Source organism: Balaenoptera acutorostrata, chromosome 1 (assembly GCF_949987535.1).
Source record: "Balaenoptera acutorostrata chromosome 1, mBalAcu1.1, whole genome shotgun sequence".
NCBI lineage: Eukaryota > Metazoa > Chordata > Mammalia > Artiodactyla > Balaenopteridae > Balaenoptera > Balaenoptera acutorostrata.
The window spans coordinates 86,773,506-86,797,158 of NC_080064.1; the positions used below are offsets into that span (position 1 = coordinate 86,773,506).

Below are 23,653 nucleotides of genomic sequence, written 5' to 3' on the forward strand. Positions count from 1 at the left end.
ATCAAAAAATACCTAGAGACAAATGACGATGAAAACACGACAATCCAAAACCTATGGGATGCAGCAAAAGCAGTCTAAGAGGGAAGTTTATAGCTATACAAGCCTACCTCAAGAAACAAGAAAAATCTCAAATAAACAATTTAACAACAACAAAAAAAAATTAATGAAGATTGGATTATTAGTCCAGGGATGCTAATGTAAATGCATATGCCTTATTAAGTCTGTTATGAAATTTCGTTGTTGGTTTGTATTATTTCCTGAGAAACTACAATGTTTCTCAGGACATGTAGTATGTAGAAGCAGCCTAAAACAACACTTAATTCTAATCGATGTTCAATCAATGTTTGTTTGATTAACTGAATCCTTACCTAGTGGGAGCTTAATACACTGGGTGTTCATACAAGCCACTTTTCCTGGTATAGTCCTGGTTTGTTTCTGTTGCCCTGAATTAATTATCAATAATGTTCTCATTCACCCTCCAAAGTATCTCGGTCATTTGTTTTATTAACTGATTTATAAAGCAATCAACATAACACACAGAGTATATCCAATCTCACATTTCAGTTTATGTACTTTTTCTTAATAATTGATTTTAATATGAAGACTGCGCCTAAATTTATTCGTCTCTACTTATCTATTTGATAGATGGGATGCATCACAAAAAAACATTATTTGAGAGAGGACATGCAATATTCTATTATTTATTAGTGTATGTGTGTCTATATTCTCCTCTGATATACCTGTAGAAGGCAAAAGTTTAAGGCTTTCAGTGACTCCATGTTCAAGATGAAGATATGGTAGAAATAATATTTGTCCTATTAAAATAATCACTAACTCAAGTAATCATGTTCCTTCTTCATTCACAGTTCTTTAAAGTATTTATTGCAGCATTTAACAAAATACAAATATTGATGTCATTTAAGTAATTTTACTAGGTTACTTAATGTAGCCTCATAATACCTGGCTGTTTGAATCATATCAGTGTATTTTTTTATTATATTATAAGCACTGGTCAATTTGATTTCAACTGTGCCTACTCAATAAAACATAGAAATAAATACAAATAGTATATGATGGTATATAAATAGTATATGATGGTATACAAATAGTATATGATGGTGGGCTAAGAACTGGGTATTACAAATGAGAGGTGATATAAAAAACCTGCTGAGAGATACAATTAGAGAAAAACCTAAAGAGTAATTCTGTTCTCAGTGAGTCATCTGATTTAGTCTGGAATTCCGTTTGTCAGTTCCATTCTTAACTGAAAATATGAAAAGTAAACTAAAAGTACAGTGTCAAGAAGTATATGCCACACAAAACAGTATATTTAATGGGTATTAAAATAATCTTATAAAACATTTACTGGGAAAAACAGATATTGTTTTTAGATACCAATTTCATAATCTAATGTATTCCTAAAAATTCATAATTGAGGCAGCAATCTTAAGTACTAATCCTCTGAACCTCATTCACTTTAAGATTTACAGTCAAACTTTAGAACCTTGGACTTTCAATTTTAATTTTTCTAAATTGTCTCTAAAACTCTTTAACATCAGTAGAAGGGAAGTGATTTGACATGCAGCTAATTATCTACTTATAGTTGTTTTTCAAACTTTAGAAATGAGTAGAAAAATGCATTCTCATTTCATTATCCTTTTGCAACAATTCATTAGTTAAATTTGAGAGGTAATGAGAGTGTAGTTGGTTTATTAAATGTGATAAATATATGATTTCTTTAAAATTTAACTAAATGATCAAACACATTTTAAAATAAAATTTTCAAGTGTTACATTTGTGTAGAGAAATTTTTAAGACCCTGATGAAATTGATATGAAAATCCACAGCAAACTATTATTTCCAAAATTGTTTTATTGAAGCACTATTATTATACCTAACTGAACTAGGAAAAACTGCCTCCACAAGAGATTTGGAATCACCCTGTAGCCTGTTTGTCCCACAGGCACACAAAAGTGTATGAAGCAAAGTCACCGCAGATGTGAGGACAGCAAAGGATTGACAATACAGGGCAAAAAGAAAGTAGCTGAGTAGCTGGTCTCCTGATTCTCCTCATGCTATCCTTTGTGTGATTTATTCCTTTTCTACCACAGTCCCTCCAAATCATATGCCCATGTTCAAATGGAAAGGTGTAAGGTATGGATTTAAATGATAATGGCAGACTACAGAGTTGATATTTTAAAAATCACTTATAAGTTATAGGAAAAACAATTTTGAAAAATATCATACTATTTTACTTTGCTTTCCTAACCTTTGCTTAATTTGGCTGAAAAATAGATTTATATTTCTTTAAAGGTCAAAAATCAATCATTGTTTTATCAAACAACCAAAACATGAAATTATCTGCATCATGTTCCACTTTGACTTAAGTATTCATGTCAATAGTTTAGTAGTTTGAAAGAATAATAGTATTTTGTATACTGTTATTTATAAATTAATAATTTAATATTTTTATTTTAATATTATTTAAAATATTTATACTTTTTCTTTTCACTTGAAGCCAATTAGTTCATTGTATTTTGCTTATTTTTTTAATTGATGTATAGTTGATTTAGTGTTAGTTTCAGGTGTACAGCATAGTGATTCAGTATTTTGCAGATTATACTCCATTTTAGGTTATTACAAGATAATGAGTATAATTCCCTGTGCTATATAGTATATCCTTGCTGCTTATCTATTTTATACATAGTAGTTTGTATCTGTTAATTCCATACCCCTAATTTGTCCACCCCATTCCCTCTCCCCTTTGGTAACCACAAGTTTGTTTTCTATATCTGTGAGTCTGTTTCTGCTTACCTTCACAACTTTGATAGCTGGGTATATTTAAGTAAACAACCCTTTGACAGAACTCTCTAAAATAACTTGCCCTAAGTAGTCAACTTAAAAAAAAAAAAAAAAAAAAGAATGGAAAGCTTTTCTATATAGTTCCACTGGGATATTTTTATTTTTGATTTGATAGATACATTTGAAGCCACAGTAATACAAAGTAAAAATGGAACGTAATAAGAAGATACATTCCTATCTAAATTCCATGAGTCACTTAAAATGCACTTAATGCCATTCTAATCTATGCTATGTCTTAAATAAATAGAGTGCTTTGGAAAGCAGTGGTAGTAACCTCACTAAAACCAAGTGGGAGTTCTCAGAGGAATGGTGTTTCCCTTTCTCTCCCTCTCTCTGTTTCCTCTCTCCCGCGCTCGCTCTCTCTCTCTCTCTCTCTCTCTCTCTCTCCCCCCCTTCCCTTTCCTTATCGCTCTCCCCCTTTCGCTTTCTCCCTCTCTGTTGTCAGGTCACTGACAAACTAACAATATTATTTTAACTCATCTTGTTTTGAAATGCAGTCTTAGTTCGTATACATATTGTGTGACCTTTTACTTACTACATCCTTGCAAGCTTGCCCTGTTTTAATGAAGAGGCAATGAGTCCCCAAAGAAAAATGTGGAAGAATTCAAGTGAATCTTCTCCATCAACTAAGGATTTTCTCAGGTTGTAAAGATCATACCTTGCACTGGTCAGGTAAGCCTAATGCAATTTTGAATTTGGTAGGAAAAGAAATTAAATCCAAGAATTTATTGCAACAACTCACAACCTCAAATTGTTTCTATTTTCTCATTCCCAGGAGCCCTTCCTTAGAATTAACCTGTCAGAAAGCAGGAAGGGAATAACCCTGATTTATTACTAAAAGCAAAGTGAGATTTAAGCTTGAGGGATACTATGGGAAGGGTCCTAAAAAGAAAGAAAATATTGCATTTAAGTTGACAAAATCAGACAGGGAAGTCATTAACTAAAAATCTAGTGTTGACAGGCATTTAATTTGGTATTCTAGCCAACTGGACACCAAGGATTACAAAATTTTACTGGAACCTCCATATAAGCTGGTCATTTAAATGATACATGGGAATTGGCCTGGTAGTTGACTCCAAAAAGGAGACCCCAGAGAGAATAAGATGTCCCAGAGAATCAAAGTCATTTAAAAAGGATTCATAAAAGAGAAAGACATGGCGCAAACTTACAGGATAAATAGGGACAAAATGTTTTCATATTACTTCATTATAAATTTGCATCCAAATAACACACCTGCTTTTAATCCATAAATTCACAAAAGCTAATGTTAAAGAATATTATTCAGTTTCAGGGTGTTTGATAATTCTACAACCTCTGTTACTCAAAAAATATTACAGAAGAATACTGATGCATTATTTCAAGCTGTAAAGATTAAAGACAGTTTCAGGAAAAAGAATCAGTTAAGCAAGATAGTCTTTTCATAATGGGGGCTCCTAGCCACACTCCAATGTCAAGTTAATGAATATATCCCATTTTCAGATCCTCCACTTTATATAATTTTCAGTGAAAGTATTTTAATAACCTTCTGGGATTATAATTAATTTGACATATGGTTTTAGAAAGTTCCATTTTTGAAGCCAAGTTGTCGAATAAAAATACTGTTTATGGCACAAAACACTTACACTTTACCTGTATATCACACTAAAAATATTGGATATCAACAAAGCATCAAGAATTAAAGTTATTTTAAGATTTTTGTGCTTTGGGGGGGGGGAACAATGTATACATCTTACATACCTCAGTAGCAAACTGTTGCAATCCACCAATATTAATTGGTCCCTCTTCAGTGGCATATAAATTGCATCCACCTACACAAAGATCAGAAGTTGGACATACCATTCCACAGGTCAGACCAAGTGGGTTATCAGAAAAAATCATCTTAGCAGCTCCATAATAGTTCTGCAAAAATAAAATAAAATAAAATTTTCTTATGTAACAATGTACCTTTTAAACATTCAAATTATGACCTATTTTTTTTCTATTAGATTACTGGATTGAAAATCAAGATATGTATAAGATGCAGAGGTTATAATACTGTTTACCATCAAGAGCTATAAAGCAATTATTAGCAAAGTAATATATAGGAGTATTCAATATACATCATATTAATAAGTGAATAATTTTGGTAGTCAAAATTTAAAATATGAATGTTCTGTAACTATTTTTCTTTCACAAGGCATCTAACTCTATCCTGCTATAAATATCTTTTCAGTTTTAACAAAGATTAGTTAGGTAGATTGCTTGAACAAGCTTAAAATCTAAACCTTAAGAAAAAAAAAAAAGATTATGCTCAGGTTATCCAGGTTATCCTCCATTTAACTAAATTAAAAGCAACCAGGGCTCTATTTCCTTTCATTTCATCTGGCCTGTCCATGGATACTATGTACTGTGACACTCTGTGTTGAGTATCCTCCTTCAGTAACACCCTATTAACCAAATATGCAGACGAAACTCATTATATAGGCCTAAACCTTAACAAGTTCATCCTTAATCGCTCCCTTCCACACATTTGACTATTATAGATTAGCTTAGAATCCTTTACATTTCATTAAGAATTTTTGGGGACTTCCTGGTGGCGCAGTGGTTAAGAATCCGCCTGCCAATGCAGGGGACACGGGTTCGATCCCTGGTCTGGGAAGATCCCACATGCCATGGAGCAACTAAGCCCATGCACCACAACTACTGAGCCTGCGCTCTAGAGCCCGCGAGCCACAACAACTGAAGTCCATGCGCCTAGAGCCCGTGCTCCGCAACAAGAGAAGCCACCACAATGAGAAACCCACGCACCACAACAAAGAGTAGCCCCCACTCGCCGCAACTAGAGAAAGCCTGTGGGCAGCAATGAAGGCCCAATGCATCCATAAATAAATAAATAAATAAATACTTTTTAAAAAAAATTTAAAAAAAAAGAATTTTTGGACTAAAAAGAGAACTGCCATATGACCCAGCAATCCCACTACTGGGTATATACCCTGAGAAAACCATGAGTCATGTACCACAATGTTCATTGCAGCACTATTTACAATAGCCAGGACATGGAAGCAACGTAAGTGTCCATCGACAGATGAATGGATAAAGAAGATGTGGCACATGTATACAATGGAATATTAATTACTCAGCCATAAAAAGAAACGAAATTGAGTTATTTGTAGTGAGGTGGATGGACCTAGAGTCTGTCACACAGAGTGAAGTCAGAAAGAGAAAAACAAATACTGTATGCTAACACATACATATGGAATCTAAAAAAAAAAAAAAAATTGTTCTGAGGAACCTCGGGGCAGGACGGGAATAAAGACACAGACGTAGAGAATGGACTTGAGGACACGGGGAGGGGGAAGGGTAAGCTGCGACCAAGTGAGAGAGTAACATTGACATATATACACTACCCAATGTAAATAGATAGCTAGTGGGAAGCAGCTGCCTAGCACAGGGAGATCAGTTCAGTGCTTTGTGACCACCTAGAGGGGTGGGATAAGGAGGGTGGGAGGGAGACGCAAGAGGGAGGGGATATGGGGATATACCTATGCATATAGCTGATTCACTTTGTTATACAGCAGAAATTAACACAACGTTGTAAAGCAATTATACTCCAATAAAGACGTTAAAAAAAATTTTTTTTTTGGACCCCGACTTGTTCATAAGTTATACAACTACATCATCATTTACTAAATAATAAATAATAAGTTGAATATTTCAGAAGCATGTTTTCCTCTAATGCAAATTAAAATATTTGGCCTGACCAGTATTCCTCAAAGCTGTCAAGTATTTTGTCGAAAATAAGGAAAATTTTGAGAAACTGTAACAGTCAAGAGGTCCCTAAGGAGATGTGACAACTAAATGTAATCTGTTATTTTGGACAGGATCCTGGATCAGAAAAAGGGCATGAGGTGAAAACAAAGGAAATCTGAAGAAACTATAAACTTAGCTAATAATAATATATTAATAATGTTTCATTAATTGTAATAAATGTGCTATACAGTGTTAGATGTTAATAGTAGGTGAAACTTTCTATGGAAATTCTCTGTACCATCTTCACAATTTTTTAATAAATATAAAAATGCTCTAAAAATACTTTTTAAAAAAGAGACGGTAGAATATATTTAACAATATGAAACAAATGCATTTATTTTTCTTTTGGCTTTTGTTTAAAGTACTTTTGAAGGTCTTCAAAAACACATACATTGCTTCCATAACTAACTTCAATCATAAATATAAATTCCTATATAAAATACTGATGATAATAAACAACAACAATCATCTTTACTATTTATTGACTCTTTACTGCATTCCTAGCACTTTACCAGGTCTTTATTTAAGTTTTAACACCAATCATCTTATATAAGATGTCCAGCACTAAATAAAAAATTTCTAGGCATAAGAAAAGACAGAATTAAATCCTTGATAATCAGAAAAACAAATAAATAAATGAAGCAGACCCACAGGTGATCCAGAAAGTAAAGTTAGCAGATGAAACCTTTAAATTAATTTTAATAAAAATTCAGTCTAAAAAGACACACAAAATAGATGAAACAAAAAAAATATAATTAGAATATTGTAATCTGTTAAAAAAGAATCAAACTGACATTCCATAACTGAGTAAAACATTTTAAAATAGATCTAAATGCATGGTTTTAACAGCATTCATGGTGGTTTAACAATATTTTCTTATTCTCAGATCTGTCTCTCCACTCCATTTCTGTGCTTACCACCTTATTTCAGGCCCTCAAACCTCTGTCTGGGAAAAGGAAATCATTGTGCCCTGTTGGTGGGAAAGTTAATTGGTGTAGCCACTGTGGAAAACAGTATGGAGGTTCCTCAAAAAACCAAAAATAGAACTACCATGTGGTTCAGCCATTCCACTCCTGGGCATATATCTGAAGAAAACGAAAACATTAATTCGAAGGGTTACATGCACCCCATGTTCATAGAAGCATTATTTACAAAAGCCGGGATGTGGAGGCAACCCGGATGTCCATCGATGGATGAATGGATAAAGAAGATATAGTATACAGTGGAGTATTGCTCAATGGAGTATTTGTCTTCTTAGAAACCAACAGTCACATCTGACACATGTAAATGTTTCTTCAGTACACTTGGAACCCAAATGATTTTTTGGCCAACCCAATATGTTCAACTGATTTTTAAAAGGGTTCCAAGACAATTCAATAGGTAAAGAACATTCTCTTCAACAAGTGATATTGTAATAACCAAATTCCACATGCAAAAGAATTAAGTTGAATCTCTACCTTACACCGTACATAAAAGTTAACTAAAAATGGATGATAGATACAAATTTTAGAGCTAAATATATAAAACTCTTAGAAGACAACATAGGATCAAATCTTCATGACCTTGGATTAGGCAATGGTTTTTAGATATGACAACAATGCACAAGCAACAGCAAAAATATAGATAAATTGGATTTCATCAAAATTAAAAGGACGCCATCAGAAAAGTTAAAAGAAAACCTGAACAGGAAAACCATACATAATAAGAAATTTGCATCTTGAATATGTGAAGAATATCTACAACTCACTAATAACAAACAAACAGCCAATTAAAACGAGCAAAGTATTAGTATAAACATTTCTCCAAAACATACAAATGGCCAACAAGCATAAGAAATGACGCTCAACATCATCTATCAGAGAAATGCTAGTCAAAATGACAATGTAATATCACTTTTCACCTGCTTAGTGGGCTATAGTTGAAAAGACATACAATGAAAAGTGTTGGCAAGGATGTGAAGAAATTGAAACTCTCATAAGCTACTGATGGGATTGTAAAATGATGTAGCTGCTTTAAAAAATAGTTTGGCAGTTCCTCATAAGTTTTAAAAGTAAAGTTACCATGAGATTCAGCAATTTCACTCTTCGGTGTACACCCAAGAAAATTCACAACATATATCTATGCAAAACTTTGTACACTAATGTCCATAGCAGTACTATTCCTAATGGCTAAAATGAAAACAACTCAACTGGCCATCAACTGATGAAAGGCTAAAAAAAATGTATATCCATATAATCGACGTTATTTGGCAATAAAAAGTAATGAAGTAATGATAAATGCTACGACATGGCTGAACCTTGAAAATATTATGCTAAGTGAAAGAAGCCATTCACAAAACACTACATATTATATGATTCCATTTATAGAAAATATGTAGAATAGGCAAAACTAAAGAGACAAAGCAGATTGATAATTGCCTATGACTGGGGGTCTGAAAAGAAATGGAAAACAGCTGCTAATGGGTATACAGTTTCATTTTGGGATGATAAAAATATGCTCAATTTGATTGTGGTAACGATTGTAACTCTGCAAATTTATTCACCATCACTGAACTGTGCACTTTACATTGGCAAATTGTATGGGATATGAATTATATCTCAATAAAGCTGTTATTTTAAAAAGTACACTTACAGGACTGGGAATTATATAGGCAATGTGTAAGGCAATAAAAAAATCATTCTTGTAGAAAATAAAATTTTTTAATAAAGGGATATTTGAATAAGACTGCTAAATTAGATGCAAAACTGGACAATATCCTAATAGGCAATAAAACATAACTTTTGGAGTTATATTTTCTATTGAATGGAAATAATTTGCATCTCTACTGTACACAAATCTAAAAGTAAAGATGTAAATTTGCAGTCTAAAATTTTAATTAATGTTACAAATTAATAGTTCTTTTTCCTAAAAATTAAATAATACTTAGGTGTCACCTTGCATTTACTTACAAAATGCTTTAGTATGATAATGGTAAACAAATACAGACTTATCTCATTGGTCGTTGGTCTGGTTTTGGATAATTTTGCCTAATAGTGGTAAACATTAAACAAACTGTTCATAATGAACAGTTACGAACTTAAAATTAATTGGTCTATTCCTAAGCAAACTTCTTTAGTTCCTACTTAAACCCATTGATCCACTAACTCAGCACCTGCAATTAAGCAAGCAGTTAATTACTGCTGAGAAAATCTCAAAGTCATTGTCAGTATTCTTTCCTCATCTTACTTGACACATCAGGAACATCTGACATGATTGATTAACAAATATTTACTGACTCACTGACTAAAAAATCCTATTGCATAATTAGAAGTTTTTATAATATAAAAAGAGTATCATAGCAAAAAATGTCAATTGCAGATAACTTTTAAGGATATTTGAGGAAAACAAAATGCAGAAAGAATATACTCTACTTAAACACTTAAGGATCTTTCCACAAGAGTACCGATTGTTTTATGAGGCCCAAATTAGTTTCAAGACTGCACATAAAAAAATGACAGAAGAAGAGAAAGAGATACATATTTTTTTTAAATGCAACAAATAAAACATTTAAAATTACACTTATGGCTCACGATATGCTACTGCTGTCAAACTTACTAGGGCCTGATCTATCACAGCCTATCATTGATAATAAAGCTGTCTAGTAATTCTTCAGCACTCTCATAACTCCAAGTGTAACCCTTACATCAAAATAAAATTATAGGAGGTTATAAAATTTTTTTAAATTAATAAGAATTACTGAATGTTTCTTAAATTAAAACATCACCATGACAATTTTTTTTAAAGCCAAATTTACGTTCCCTGATATCAAAATGATTTGCTATCGGAGTAAGAAGTCATTTCAGGCTAAGGTTTAGAATCAGTTTTAAAATTGGTGGTATTCAAAATGACTCTGGAGGTGACAGACCTAAGAGATGAGAGGGAATGCCATACAGTCATTGTAGCTTGAAATGAGTAAATAATCAAAAAAGTTCAAAATATGTCTTGGTATAATGACTTGGCAGTTTGGCTAGAGTAGTTCATTCATTCACTTAGGAAATGATGATTAGGAGATATATCTGGAAAATGTGTTTGGACCAAATTATGGAGAATCTTCTCTGTCAACTTAAAGGTTTGGTATTTAATTGAAGTTTTTTAATAGAAGGGTGACAGTACTACGGGACTAACTAGGAAGACTACTGTACAGATGATGTGGAAATTCTCAGAAAGGGAGTGGAAATACAGGGAATTTGAAGAAGAAACAATTTAAACCTAAAAAACGGAAAGCATTGGCATATATCACAGAATATAGAAACATGGTTTTGAAAATGGGCTAAGCCAACATAAAGCAACTATTCAGAAGTCACCTTTGCAATCGACCTCTTACAAATAATTTTGAAGAAACGGTAAATAACTCCATGTGTAGAGATCTGGGTACTCAGAGTCAAAGACATACAGAAACCTATTAGAAAGTGAACACTTCCTCAACTCTTCCCATCAAGAATGTCAAGATCAGTATCAATTATTTCTCTCATAGTAAGTGGGAAGATTTCTTGAGCCCTCCTTCTAAACAAGAGTTTTGACTCCTATTCTGTGAGCTCTTAAACCTTTCTAAAAGTAAAGGCTATAAAATTTAAATTTAGAAGGGTACTTTAAAGACAACCCAGCAGTCTCCTTCTAGAAAATACACAACCATTTCAACTGGTTTCTTCATGTTATTCAATCAGTCACAAGTATTTTAGTCTTCTACTGTGTGAAAGAAAAAATGTACAGGGCTATGTTAGGAGGGATAGAAAATAAATATCTGATCTTTTGTGCACAGATTTATTTTATATATAAAGGATGATGACTTTTACCCTTCTTTAAACAAAAATCTAAAAGACAAAAATGATGTTTGATATGTTTGCTGTTTTTATCTCAACACAAAAGAACAGGCGTTGACTGTTATCCAGTCCATTAACTTACCCAGTGTTTTGTCGGTGCTGAATTTTCTACTACTCATTGAGACTTTTAAAGCATATTCTAAGGTACAACTTGTGCCATTTACGTGAGTTAATTTTAAGATAACTTCAACTTTTATTCTTTGTTTTTTCATTTTAAAGTTATAGCTTGAAACTTCATTAGTGTCATCCCTCTACAATTTAATGATTTTTAAAGTCATTATCAAGAAACACAAAAAACTCACAAGCCAGCTATTCTCTCATATGGTATAACTATTTTAACAAATAGTTCTATCATATTCAGGCCTTCATGTCACTACAGCATTATCAATACAGCTGGTGGATTTATTTTAAAGTGTTCTTCCTTCTTCCAATGAGTGTTTTCACAGATGGAAGCACCCTTCCAAGATAAACTCCAATCTGTTGCATTTAAAAAATACTTGGGCTAAACTTCAATAAGTTTGCATGTGTGAGAAGGGTGAATTAACATTACTTGTATTTCTGGATTGAGCTATATAATGGTGAGTGTCATGATGTACATTAGTTGAATAGAAAATATCTCTAGTAGCACATACAAAAGTATAGGCAAAAGGACATCTCTCTGGCACTCACCATCCCTCAATAAACAATCTATGTATCTTCACATATTTGGCAAAGGAGAGGTAGGGATATATCACGAACAGAATACACAAAAATTCCTGCCCTCACAGTACTCACATTCTTGTAGAGACAAATGGAGATGGAAGAATAGATTTGGATGCTTTTATTCTGAAAATCCTCCCTTCATACCACATACACTAAATTTTACAAAATTTTTACATGCGTAGACTTTAGAACTATGAATTTATTTTAGTCTCACTTAATGCGTAAGGAAATTAAAAAAAAAATCATTCTTGTAGAAAATAAAGTTTTTATCTGACCTTGAGATGCTGAACTAGAAAACACACATTCAAGTGCGTGCACACACACACACACACACACACACACACACACACACACGGGCTTCTGAGCCATATGCTCCTGGATTTGAATCATGCTTATACCATATGATTGGAGGAAAATGTAATATCTCTCAGCCTCAGTTTCATCACCTAAGAAATACAGATCAAAATTCCTTCTTAATTAGTCATATTTATGTTAAATATTGTTTAAATACTTGACACAGATAAGATGCCTAGTACATTACGGAGCATAGGGCAGATTTAATGAATTTAAGTCCCCACCCCTTCCCCTAGGCTTTTTCTCCCTAAAAAGGTTTTCTTAACATGTTAATTCTAAGAGTTTAAGATTTTAACACTTATTAAAGAAAACCCATGTTAGGAAGTAGAAGACAGCAAAAAAGAGCAAAAAGTACAGAAAGAAAAACTATCATCAATCTACTAAGTCATAAAAAAGAAATGGCATGGAGGCATGTAAGTAGAGGCATAATAATTTATATACATTATAGAAATGTAAAAATGTCACTTCTACTTCTCCAATTTTTTGCACCCTATCCACCTTTCTCTATTAAATTGACCTGAGAACATATAATATTACCCAAGTTAGTTAAGACAACTTAGTGTGTATGTATACATGTACTCAATTCACTAATCATCAAGTATTTACGAGCATCTACTCTGTGAGAGGTCTTTTGGTAAGCACTAGATATACATGAAGAATCAGTATTTTTGCTCTAGATTGTTCTGGTTAAATGGAATACAATTATCATCTATACCAATATGTATCCTTTTCATACCATATATCATTGTTCAAATAACATTTCCTTTAAAAAGCTTTGTCAATTTTTCACCATTTTCCAACCGGAAGTATAATGCAGGTATGTCCTTTCTTTGCACTACACCTTTTCAACCACTGTATTTGTTAATATAAATTTATGATAGTTGTATATTTTTCTGATGTGTCTTTTATTAATTTTTTAAAATTTCAGAAACCATGTCTAATCTATAATCTTTTCCTCTAAGCAAGCAGTAGAATATTAGAAACTCAATTGATTAGCATTTATCTTTTAATATCAAAAATAAACATTTAGGTAAAATTCAAAAAGTGTAAAGTACTTCACAGTTTTGAATGATCATTTTAAAGTAAATAATGTGAATATCTGTTGTGAAAACTAAAAAGCCCACTTTATCCAGAGAAAATAATAAAATGTGCAATAGATTTTGTAAGAAATTTACAAAGGTATAATTTTTTTCATTCTTAGAGAGATATTAAGAAGCACAGAAAGAAACAGTAGAACGTAAGATTATTTCATTTAGTGTATGCTAGAGTTTGCATATAGTAATTTACCATAATTCATGATATAATTTCTTCAAGGAGATAGGATGCCTTTCTACATCTAAACTGCAATGCAAATATAGAAACACATATGTTAGAGTCATGATCATAATGTTAGAATGATCATTAAAGTTAAGAAAAAAATGTGAAAGTAGAAATCTACAAGTATCATTTATAAATATTACATAACTTGAAAGCAAATAGAAATATTTTAATTTGAGAAATTATTGAAGGTGAAGTAAAATTAACATTGATAGAATCCCCTATTTATAAACTACATAAAAATGCTAAAAGATTTTTCTCTAATTTTATATTATAAATTTTATTTTTTACTGAGATTATTTTTCCTTACAACCCAACTAAACTGTACATCTTTTTAAAAGTAACCAGAAATATGGCTTAAATATGATTCTTCATACTTAAACAAATATATACACACATTCTATACTAAAAGGGCATTTGGTGTCTAAAAATTTGAACTAGAAATTTAGTATCTGGATGTATTGTTGCACTTCATATGTCTCTCTCTTCTGAAAGGCTTTACACTAAAAACAAAGCTATATCACATGCGCTGCCTACTCAGCAAATAATTGAGAATTGTGTCATCTCGGATATAATTTAAATATATTGGTTACTAATATTTGGCTACAAAAAGAAAAACTGTGGAGGTTTTGTTGTTGTTTCTTTGTTCTTTAAAAATCTTTTGTTATTGAAAAGGGCAAAAAAGTACAAGTCAATCAAGTTTTTGGCCAAGTTTTAAAAATAAATTTATATTTTCAATAACAAATATATATAATAGCTAAATAAAAAAAAAAAAAACCTGAAGGTAAGAAAGAGCTCAAATAATCTCACTCCAAATCATCTTACCCCAAACAAGATTTAAAACAACAAACTCAGTGACTGTTGTTGAACATCATATATATGATAATAACTTGACAGAATTTTACTACTTATGATATTAGAACTAGACTATAATTTAACACTCCTATTTTCTTCTATTCAAGCAAAATAAAGTCAGACTATTTTATGAAGGTTTGCTCTTCACTGACAGAAATGAGAGATTTCTTAACTGACAGGGTGTTTTGGTGTCTACCATAGTGTGTTATTATATATGGCTCATAAAACCAGCTGTCAGTTACAATCTGTACAGTGGGTACAAATAGATTTATCAGAAAAGTCTCCTTTCCAAGTGCATTAATTTAAACCCAAACTACTTTCAAAATTATAATTAGTTTTGATTATAATAATTTACTTAAAATTCTTCAATTTATCAAAGTAGTTGTCTAAAAATGAAACCCAAATTTCTTTAAGATGACGTCTACTGTGTTATACATTTTGCCCACTCTTCAATATATTAATACTACTTATAAAACTCTGTCATGATAGCAAATGTGTTACTTATTTAGCTCTTTATATTTTAATAATGACATAAATATACATACTTCATTCGTATAAATAGTGTAGTGTGATGCAAACAAAAGCACACTCCACAAGAAAAAGCACACTCAGGAAAATCCAGTTACATTATCAAGTGGTTGTGTGATCTGGGATAAATCATTTAACCTTGCTGGATTTCAAATTTCTTCTCCATATAATGGGATGGCTAGTTAGATTAAAATTCCGTTTGTCTAGATTCTGTTACACTGAATTTTACTTATTAATAATGACAAATATTCTAAGTAGTATCTCATGTGTTTATATAGATTTTTCTTTGTCTGGATTATACTAAAGAAAAAAGCCGTAATTCCAGTTTAATTTACATATAATATATAGACTATAAATCATTGTTCTGTTTTAAAAATAATTAATTTTTAAAACATATTTACAATAGCATATGTTTAAATGTTTCCAAACATACACACAACCACAGTGTGGCTTTACCTGTTTCATATAAAATTGGTTTCATATGTACATGAATATCTTTTCTCATTTAGTTATATTACTTTTAGATTTTATATTGCTTATATTTTATAATGGATTGACTAATAATGCTTTGTGTTATAGGTTTTCAGAACTAAATGTTAATCTTTTGAAGTGAATACGAAGAAAAGTAGTTAATGTTACATGTGTTGGCTGCGATTAAAAGTAAAAATGTAACCTTTTAAAGGCCCAAAGACATATATTATAAAACAGAAACAGGACTTTGCATAAGCATTAATGATTCAATAGACAATTTAACATCCATCTATCTTTTCCAGTACAATGCATTAGAAAAGAGGGGACATTTTGACAATAATATTATAGTCTTTTGTCTTTAGCACTAGTAAATTTAGCATTCTACCATTTGCTAGACTCAAAACTGAGAGGCTATATATTAAAGGCTGAATTCCAGAAAATTTAATGTTATACCAACTGATAAATGAATGAGGTAAGATAAGCATACATTTGCATTAATAAATTTAAATTAATATGTTATTAGAGTCCAAACACAGTGTTCAATAATTATTTTGTAGAGCCTCTTTCCATTTCATAAAACCAATTCTACATGTTGAGAAGAGTTAGGATATTCTGAAAATAAATATACTATCAGGGGAATAAATATAAAATTAAGTATATGATAGATGTGGCATTTCAGAATAGTGGGAAATGTATTATTCAACAGATTTGGAACTATTAGTTATTTAGGAAAAAAAAAGGCTGACTCTTTCTCTCATCCTTTATACTAAAATAAAAACTTAGAATAAGGCCTGCACACGTTATTCTGTAACCCCTTAGCTTTATTTTATTTTACTATTGAATTTTAATTTATTGTTTTTATTAAAAATATACATGCTGGGACTTCTCTGGTGGTACAGTGGTAAAGAATCTGCCTTCCAATGCAGGGGACGTGGGTTCCATCCCTGGTCAGGGAACTAAGATCCCACATGCTGCGGGGCAACTAAGCCCACACGCCACAACTACTGAGCTCACGCACCTCAACGTGACAGCCCACGTGCCACAAACTACAGAGTCCATGCGCTTTGGAGCCTGTGCCACAACTACAGAGAGAAAACCCATATGCCACAACGAGAGAGAAGCCCATGAGCCGCAACAAAAGATCCTGCATGCTGCAACTAAGACCCAACACAGCCAAAAAAATAAATAAAATAAATAAATAAAATAAATAGATATTTTAAAAAATATACATGCTCATTGTAGAAGTAAAATAATATGGACATTTATAAGAAAAATGTTAATAACCTCTTTACCCTGCCCTCAACCTCAATCAACTGAGGAATCTAAAGTTTAAGTTATTTCCTTCTATGCCACTTTTAGCTTATATATAAATTAGAATTTTTTTTAAAGATAGTGTTATGCTATTCACATTAATATGCAACTTACTTTTTTCATTTAATAGGGATAGCTCTCTAGATCAACAAATATAATAATAATGCATAGTCTCATAACATTCCATAATATAAATATAACCTAATAGATACAGCAATTTTCCTAATGATGGATGGCACTATAGTTGTCTCAAGTTTTTGCTACCTCAAACAATGCTATGATTGGTATAATAAATACTATTGTACATGTGCCATTAAATGGTCATACTTTTATTTCTCTAGGAAGAACAGATAGCAAAGCATTGCTAGTACAACACTGTATATATTTGAAATTTTCAAATACATTACTACTGTATGAGACTTCTTGCTTCCTTTCTGCTAAATAGCATAGGAGGCTATTTAACTTTTTAACTTTAAAAATATGATGAGAGAAAACTGGTGTCCCACCCTTTGATTTACATATTTCTGGCTAATGTGGAAGTAGGACATCTCTAATATGGTCATTAATCATTTGCATGACCTTTTCTTTAATGTTTATAACTTTTGCCCATGCATACACAGGGTCAGGTTATTTTTTCTCATTTAAATTTTTAGGAACTCTGATTTAACAGAGAAGTTACCACTTAGCCTAAACATGCAGAGCAAAAAAAATGTTCACTTGTTTCAAGTTCGGTTAGATTTTATTTTAAAATACATTTTAAAATGTGTGTAGTAAAATTTTCTCTCACATATTTCACAGCTTCAAAATTATCCTTAAATCTTTTTCTTTTTATATTTAAAAACTTAGTCCACCTAAAATTTATCTTAGATGGCCTGATGAAGGGTTCTAAAAGTAAAGTAAAAATTATATCAGAACCACTTTTCAAAGAACTCATCATTTTCCACTGAATTAAAATGTCCTCTTCATTATATATTATGTTCTCTTACTTACTTGGTTCTATTTACAGACTTTCATCAGTTCCAGAAATGTGCATTCCTATACCAACTCTATATTATGTTGACTATAGTAGCTTTATAGTGAGTATCAATATCTGATGGCAAATCTTTTTGTCTTATTTTTCAACAGTTTCTTCCATATGTCTTCTCAATTACTATTTCAGTATTTACTAATAAAAATGTGGGTTTCAATCATTCTAGACTACCCACTAGATCTTAAATATTTATAGCACTTTTCCACATGTATTGAGAAATAGTTATCTACTATGACTCTTCTAATTTAAAAAGTTAAAATTATAGGTAAAATATGTTTTAAAAAGTCACTGTGAACGCATCCATGAGCTTTCATGTCCAGGGACTGAAAATGACAAGGCAGTAAGCAGAGAAATAAGTGGAACCATCTTAAAGGCATTCATCAAACCAGGTAAAAAAGGCTTTCATTTTCAGGGCCTTTGAGACCATAGCAAATATAAATTCCTTCTAAAGAAACATGTCTTCATTGCTGTCCTCAAAGAACTTCCACAGATAAAGCCTCAAAGAAAATGAGCAACCAGAGTTAAAAAATAATAATAAAAAAAATGGAAATTAAAAAAATATTAAATATACAGGGAAACAAAACACTATGAGTGGAGCCAGTAGACATCACAGACAATATAATCAGGCTCACAAATACTTTAGATAGTGGAATTCCCAGAGTACAAAAATAAGTAATTTTATCTGTTTTAAAAAATTAAAGATAGGCTTGAAAAATAAATAAAAAGCTACCAGATTTTTTTTTAATGTAAAAAAAAGGACTCCTAGAAATGAAAGATAAAATTGTAATTCAAAACTCAGTGGTCCATTTTAACAACATGTTTGAAACTGGTGAAGAAAGTATTAGTAAACCTGAAAGTAGAATTGAAGAAAATGATCTAAGATGTAACCCCCAAAAAACAGATGAAAGTTTAAAAAATAAATTGAGTCATTGAGAATAAAGTAAGAATGTTTAACATACATCTAATGAGAGCTCCATAAAGCGAGGAGAAAGACAATGAGAAATTTCCCCAAATGATGAAAGACATCAATCCACAGATTCAAGAATCACAAGGAAAACCAAGCAAAATAAATAAAACAAAATCCAGACTTAGATAAATCACTGTAAAACTGTTGAACACTAAAGATAAAAAGATCTTTAAGTCAACTCCCCTCCAAAGACATTATGACTCTCAAATGAGCAATAACTAGGCTGCTGGTGACTTTCCAATAGCACCAATGCATGACCAAAGACACTAAAATGATATTGTCTGAGAGGTAAAAAAAAATAATAACTGCCAACCCAGAATTTTATACATAGTCAAACTATTTTTCAAGAGTTAAGAAATGTATAAACAGTTTCAGAAACAAAAAGAGTTGGTCAACACCATACCCTTACTGAATAAAGATTTAAAGTATTTATTCTAAGCAAAAGTAAACTGATTTCCCATGGAAATCTCAACATGGGAAAAAAAACTGAAGAAAATTGGCAAAAATTTGAATAAAGCTAATCCAATATTGGCTAATCAAGCATTAACAATACTACTGATCAAGTTTTAAAAGGATAGAATTATTACATTATGATAGGGAGGGGCCAATTAGAATTACAGTACCTTAGTCTATGCCACAAGACCCACTCAGATTAGGTCCCCAAATGGCACAGACCCATAATATTTAGCTTGTTGTAAAATTTAGAATACAATCAGTCCTAGAAAAAAAATACATCTTTCACATTACTCAAAAACTGGCATCTCAACTGTAAGGGAAACTGACAGACAAGTTCAGAACTACTTATTTAAACCAAATGGCGGATTTAACTCCGAAGGATAATGGCTTGTTAGTCCTCTTGGAGCACCACATAGACTTTTTAAAAGCTGTGTTCCCTTGAACATCATCTTATGGCAGGTAGGTAAATTTCTGTCAGTTTTCTTGGGATGGATAGAGGTGCTCACACTATCATCTGGCAATAAAAGTGAGGGAACTAGCCTTGTGTACCAAAGAAAACCTAAAATCTCATCACTACATTTTGTTTTATGTATCCAAAATATTCATATTTTTTAAATTACTGAGTAATAAATTATGGACTTCCTAATACTTTTTTTTCATCTGCTTACTTCTCTTTCATAATAGTGGGAGAAAGCCCAATTGGCTTACATAATAGGTTATGTATTGGGACATTAGTTTCTAGGCAATGGGGAGCCACTGAAGCTTTTTGAACAAGGGTGTAACGTAATTAGGGTTACGATTTTAAAAAATTATTCTGAAAATGATCCACATTTTACTTGATAAGGGTATAAACCACTTAGCCATTGAAATTGAAAAGCAAACTCAAAAGGAGGATGGACTAAATCTATTGATTGCACTTCTGCTTTGTAACCTTTGTGCATGTGTGTGCATATGCACACACACACATATATCAAGGTAACATATTTAAATAAAAATATTGTTATCAAGAATATTTATCAATAAATTCTGCTGGTTAAACTGTGTTGCTCCTCTGACTTCTTATTACTTTCAATAGGAATCTATGACAAAGAAGAGTCTTTTATTTTACATTGAGTCATTTAGTCAGTATTTTTTCTAATGTATATTATTAAATTTATTTATCTAGATATAAAAGTCACAAAATCTAAGTACACAGATTCTGTAAAATATGCAAATCTGTGGAAAAACCAAAGCTTTACAACTTAATATAAAATTTTGAAAGAGAAAATAACTATTGTTTGAAATAAAGCATCATGAAACGAAGAAACATTTTTTAAGTCATTTTTCACTAAATTTATAGATTGACCTTATGCATACTGTTTCTTCAAAAGAAAACTATCAAAAGTTATAACCTAGTATTCACAGTTTGATTAATCTGAAATGTGTACTTCCGATTGAGAGATACAATTGCAAACAACAGCCTGCACGAACAAAGGAGAGAAAAACTGACTGAGGAGGTACGACAGAATTGAGTGTACCTTTGGAAACGAGAGCTGTAATCCAGTTTGTAAGAAAGTAAAGAATGGAAGTACTGGCCTAAACTCCACTGAATCACAGAAACCTAACACAATACAACACAAGTGACATCCTTTTCTCAAAAAGGCACAAGGTTCATTGAGTTGGGTGATTCAATTACTCTCTCAACCTGGAAAGAACCCCCCTCCTGATTTGAAGTCCACTGGCAGAGCAATGTGGGACAGCCTACATTGTACACAGCTGGTAAATAGCTTAAAAGCTGCAGGCTTTAAAGTACAAGAATCTCTGACCTTTCATGATTGCTGTAATGATTCTTCAACAAAATACTACTTACAACAGAGTTCCTTAAAAGTCTGGCAAAAGATTACATTTTCAATTAAATACCTCCAAATATCTTCTCTTCATACGGAAATTTGTTTAAATAAATACCGAAGTGCAATGCTTCATTAGGTAGTAAAGAATTAATGAAACAACATTTTTCCTAAAATAGAAATGATTCTGATCTTGTTTAGACACTTTATAAACTTTTCAAAGAATATCGTTATTCCCATTTTGTCTTTTTTTAATAAACTTTTGTAGAACTTAAATGAATGTGCTATACACTAATTAGAATCACAAAATCACTATGGAATTATAGAATATCTAAGGAAAATTTAGCTAGCATGGATCATAATTCTAGTATCTCCTCATGCATGAAGCCAAGAGTACTACCTTAGATATAATTTTAGCCAAAACACTTTCTACTTCAAATTTTGGACATTTTGCTTTACTCCTTTTCTCATGAGGTTATTATTAAATAAATGAGATTTCATGCACACATTTCACATAAATTATTCATTCTCACATACAAGACAGAGATCCTGTGATGATAAATGTTTGGGATACTACAAAGTTAGTATCCCTTTTCAGATTCCATCTTATTTACAAAACAAACATAAATCATTGATGATTTCCTACTATCTACAGAATTAAGTCTCAAATATTGAGCATAGAATTAAAATATTTTCACGACCTAATCCCAACCTAATTGTCTGGTCTCTTTCCCATCACTCTTCTTCATGTAATCTAGGCTTCATTTTAGCTACACTGAATTTATTATATTTCTCCAAATATGCCGTGTATACACCCATATTCCTGCTTTTTCATATGCTGAATACTCTTCCTGAACTGCATGGATTGCAGCACTAACCATATTGAATTATGGCTAGGTTTTTGTGTTGCTTTGTTTTTTAATGTATCTGGCTGTGCTCATAGATTATGAATTTCCAAAAGGCAAGGTCATAGCAGGGACCCTTTCTTACCCAGTGCCTGTCACTGTGTTTGGCAGATAGTAGGTGTTCAATGAATAACACCGGCTACAAAAAAAGTAATCAGGGCTTCCCTGGTGGCGCAGTGGTTGAGAATCCGCCTGCCAATGCAGGGGACACGGGTTCGAGCCCTGGTCTGGGAGGATCCCACATGCCACGGAGCAACTAGGCCCGTGAGCCACAATTACTGAGCCTGCGCATCTGGAGCCTGTGCTCCGCAACAAGAGAGGCCACGATAGTGAGAGGCCCGCGCACCGCAATGAAGAGTGGCCCCCGCTGGCCACAACTAGAGAAAGCCCTCGCACAGAAACGAAGACCAAACACAGCCATAAATAAATAAATAAATAAATAAATAAATATTAAAAAAAAAAAAAGTAATCACTTGTATAGTATTTACCATATTGAATGAATAGGGAAGTTAATAATTCCACATCAACAAAATATTTGCTGAATAATTACCATATTAGAGATTTTCACACACAAATATTATTTAGTTTATACCATAATCCTGTAAGACAGATGCTATCTTTCTTTCATAAATGAAGGTAAAGAAATAAGTAATTTTCCCTGGGTTCACAAGCATTCAATCTAAAAATTCAACCTGGACTTCAAATCCTAAAGAAACTGACCACGTAGATTAATACCACGTCCTATACCTAAGTAATAACCTCTAATTCTTTTGAAATCCTAAAGCTATATAAATCTATAATTTTTCTCCTACAATATTTTTTAAATCATTGACATATTGAGAAATGATCTTTATATATTAAAAGATACCTAGTAGTTGAAGGGGCACTCAACTGGATTTTTGCAGCATTTTAGAACGTAAGTGTTAAACCCTGTGAAAAGAAGGATTTGCTACATCCTTACGGGAAGATTTCTTCAGCTTTTGCTCAGTTAAAAGATAAGATACTTGGCTAAGAGCTTGTAATGCTCCTTTCACAAACAAAAGATACTATTAATTAATTATTCAATCAATAAATCATTCTCTTAGTGAATAAAAATTAGGCTTAGCCTTACATTGATTTAAAAAAAACCCAAAAACTGAAAGATCAAAATTCCTTTTTTTTCTACTCATGTCCATAAACGTCTGTTTTCTATTTTTTAATTGTTGGGGGGTTTTTGGTTACAACTCTGTCAGTCTCTATGAATTATTCCAAATCTTAAAACAAATTCCCTTGATTTGTTTCAATGTGCCAGAGTTAATACCAAAGCACATTTTAAAACAAAGATACGTCACAGATTTTAATGTGTTTTGATAATCAGTGACAGTTCCTATCTATAAGCATTTAGCAAGCCTAAGCTAGAGTAAATCTATTCAGTGAATGCT

The 23,653-nt window shown here is 32.0% G+C and overlaps 1 protein-coding gene across 2 annotated transcripts in view; it reads right to left on the minus strand.

Annotated features, from left to right (window-relative positions):
* Nucleotides 1–23,653, minus strand: part of DPYD (dihydropyrimidine dehydrogenase) — an 808,008-nt gene that overhangs the window by 584,780 nt on the left and 199,575 nt on the right. For both annotated transcript variants that reach the window (XM_007169549.2, XM_057551077.1), the window contains exon 5: nt 4,600–4,761. In XM_007169549.2, the coding sequence (XP_007169611.1) occupies nt 4,600–4,761 (162 nt within the window). The remainder of the gene's footprint in view (nt 1–4,599; nt 4,762–23,653) is intronic.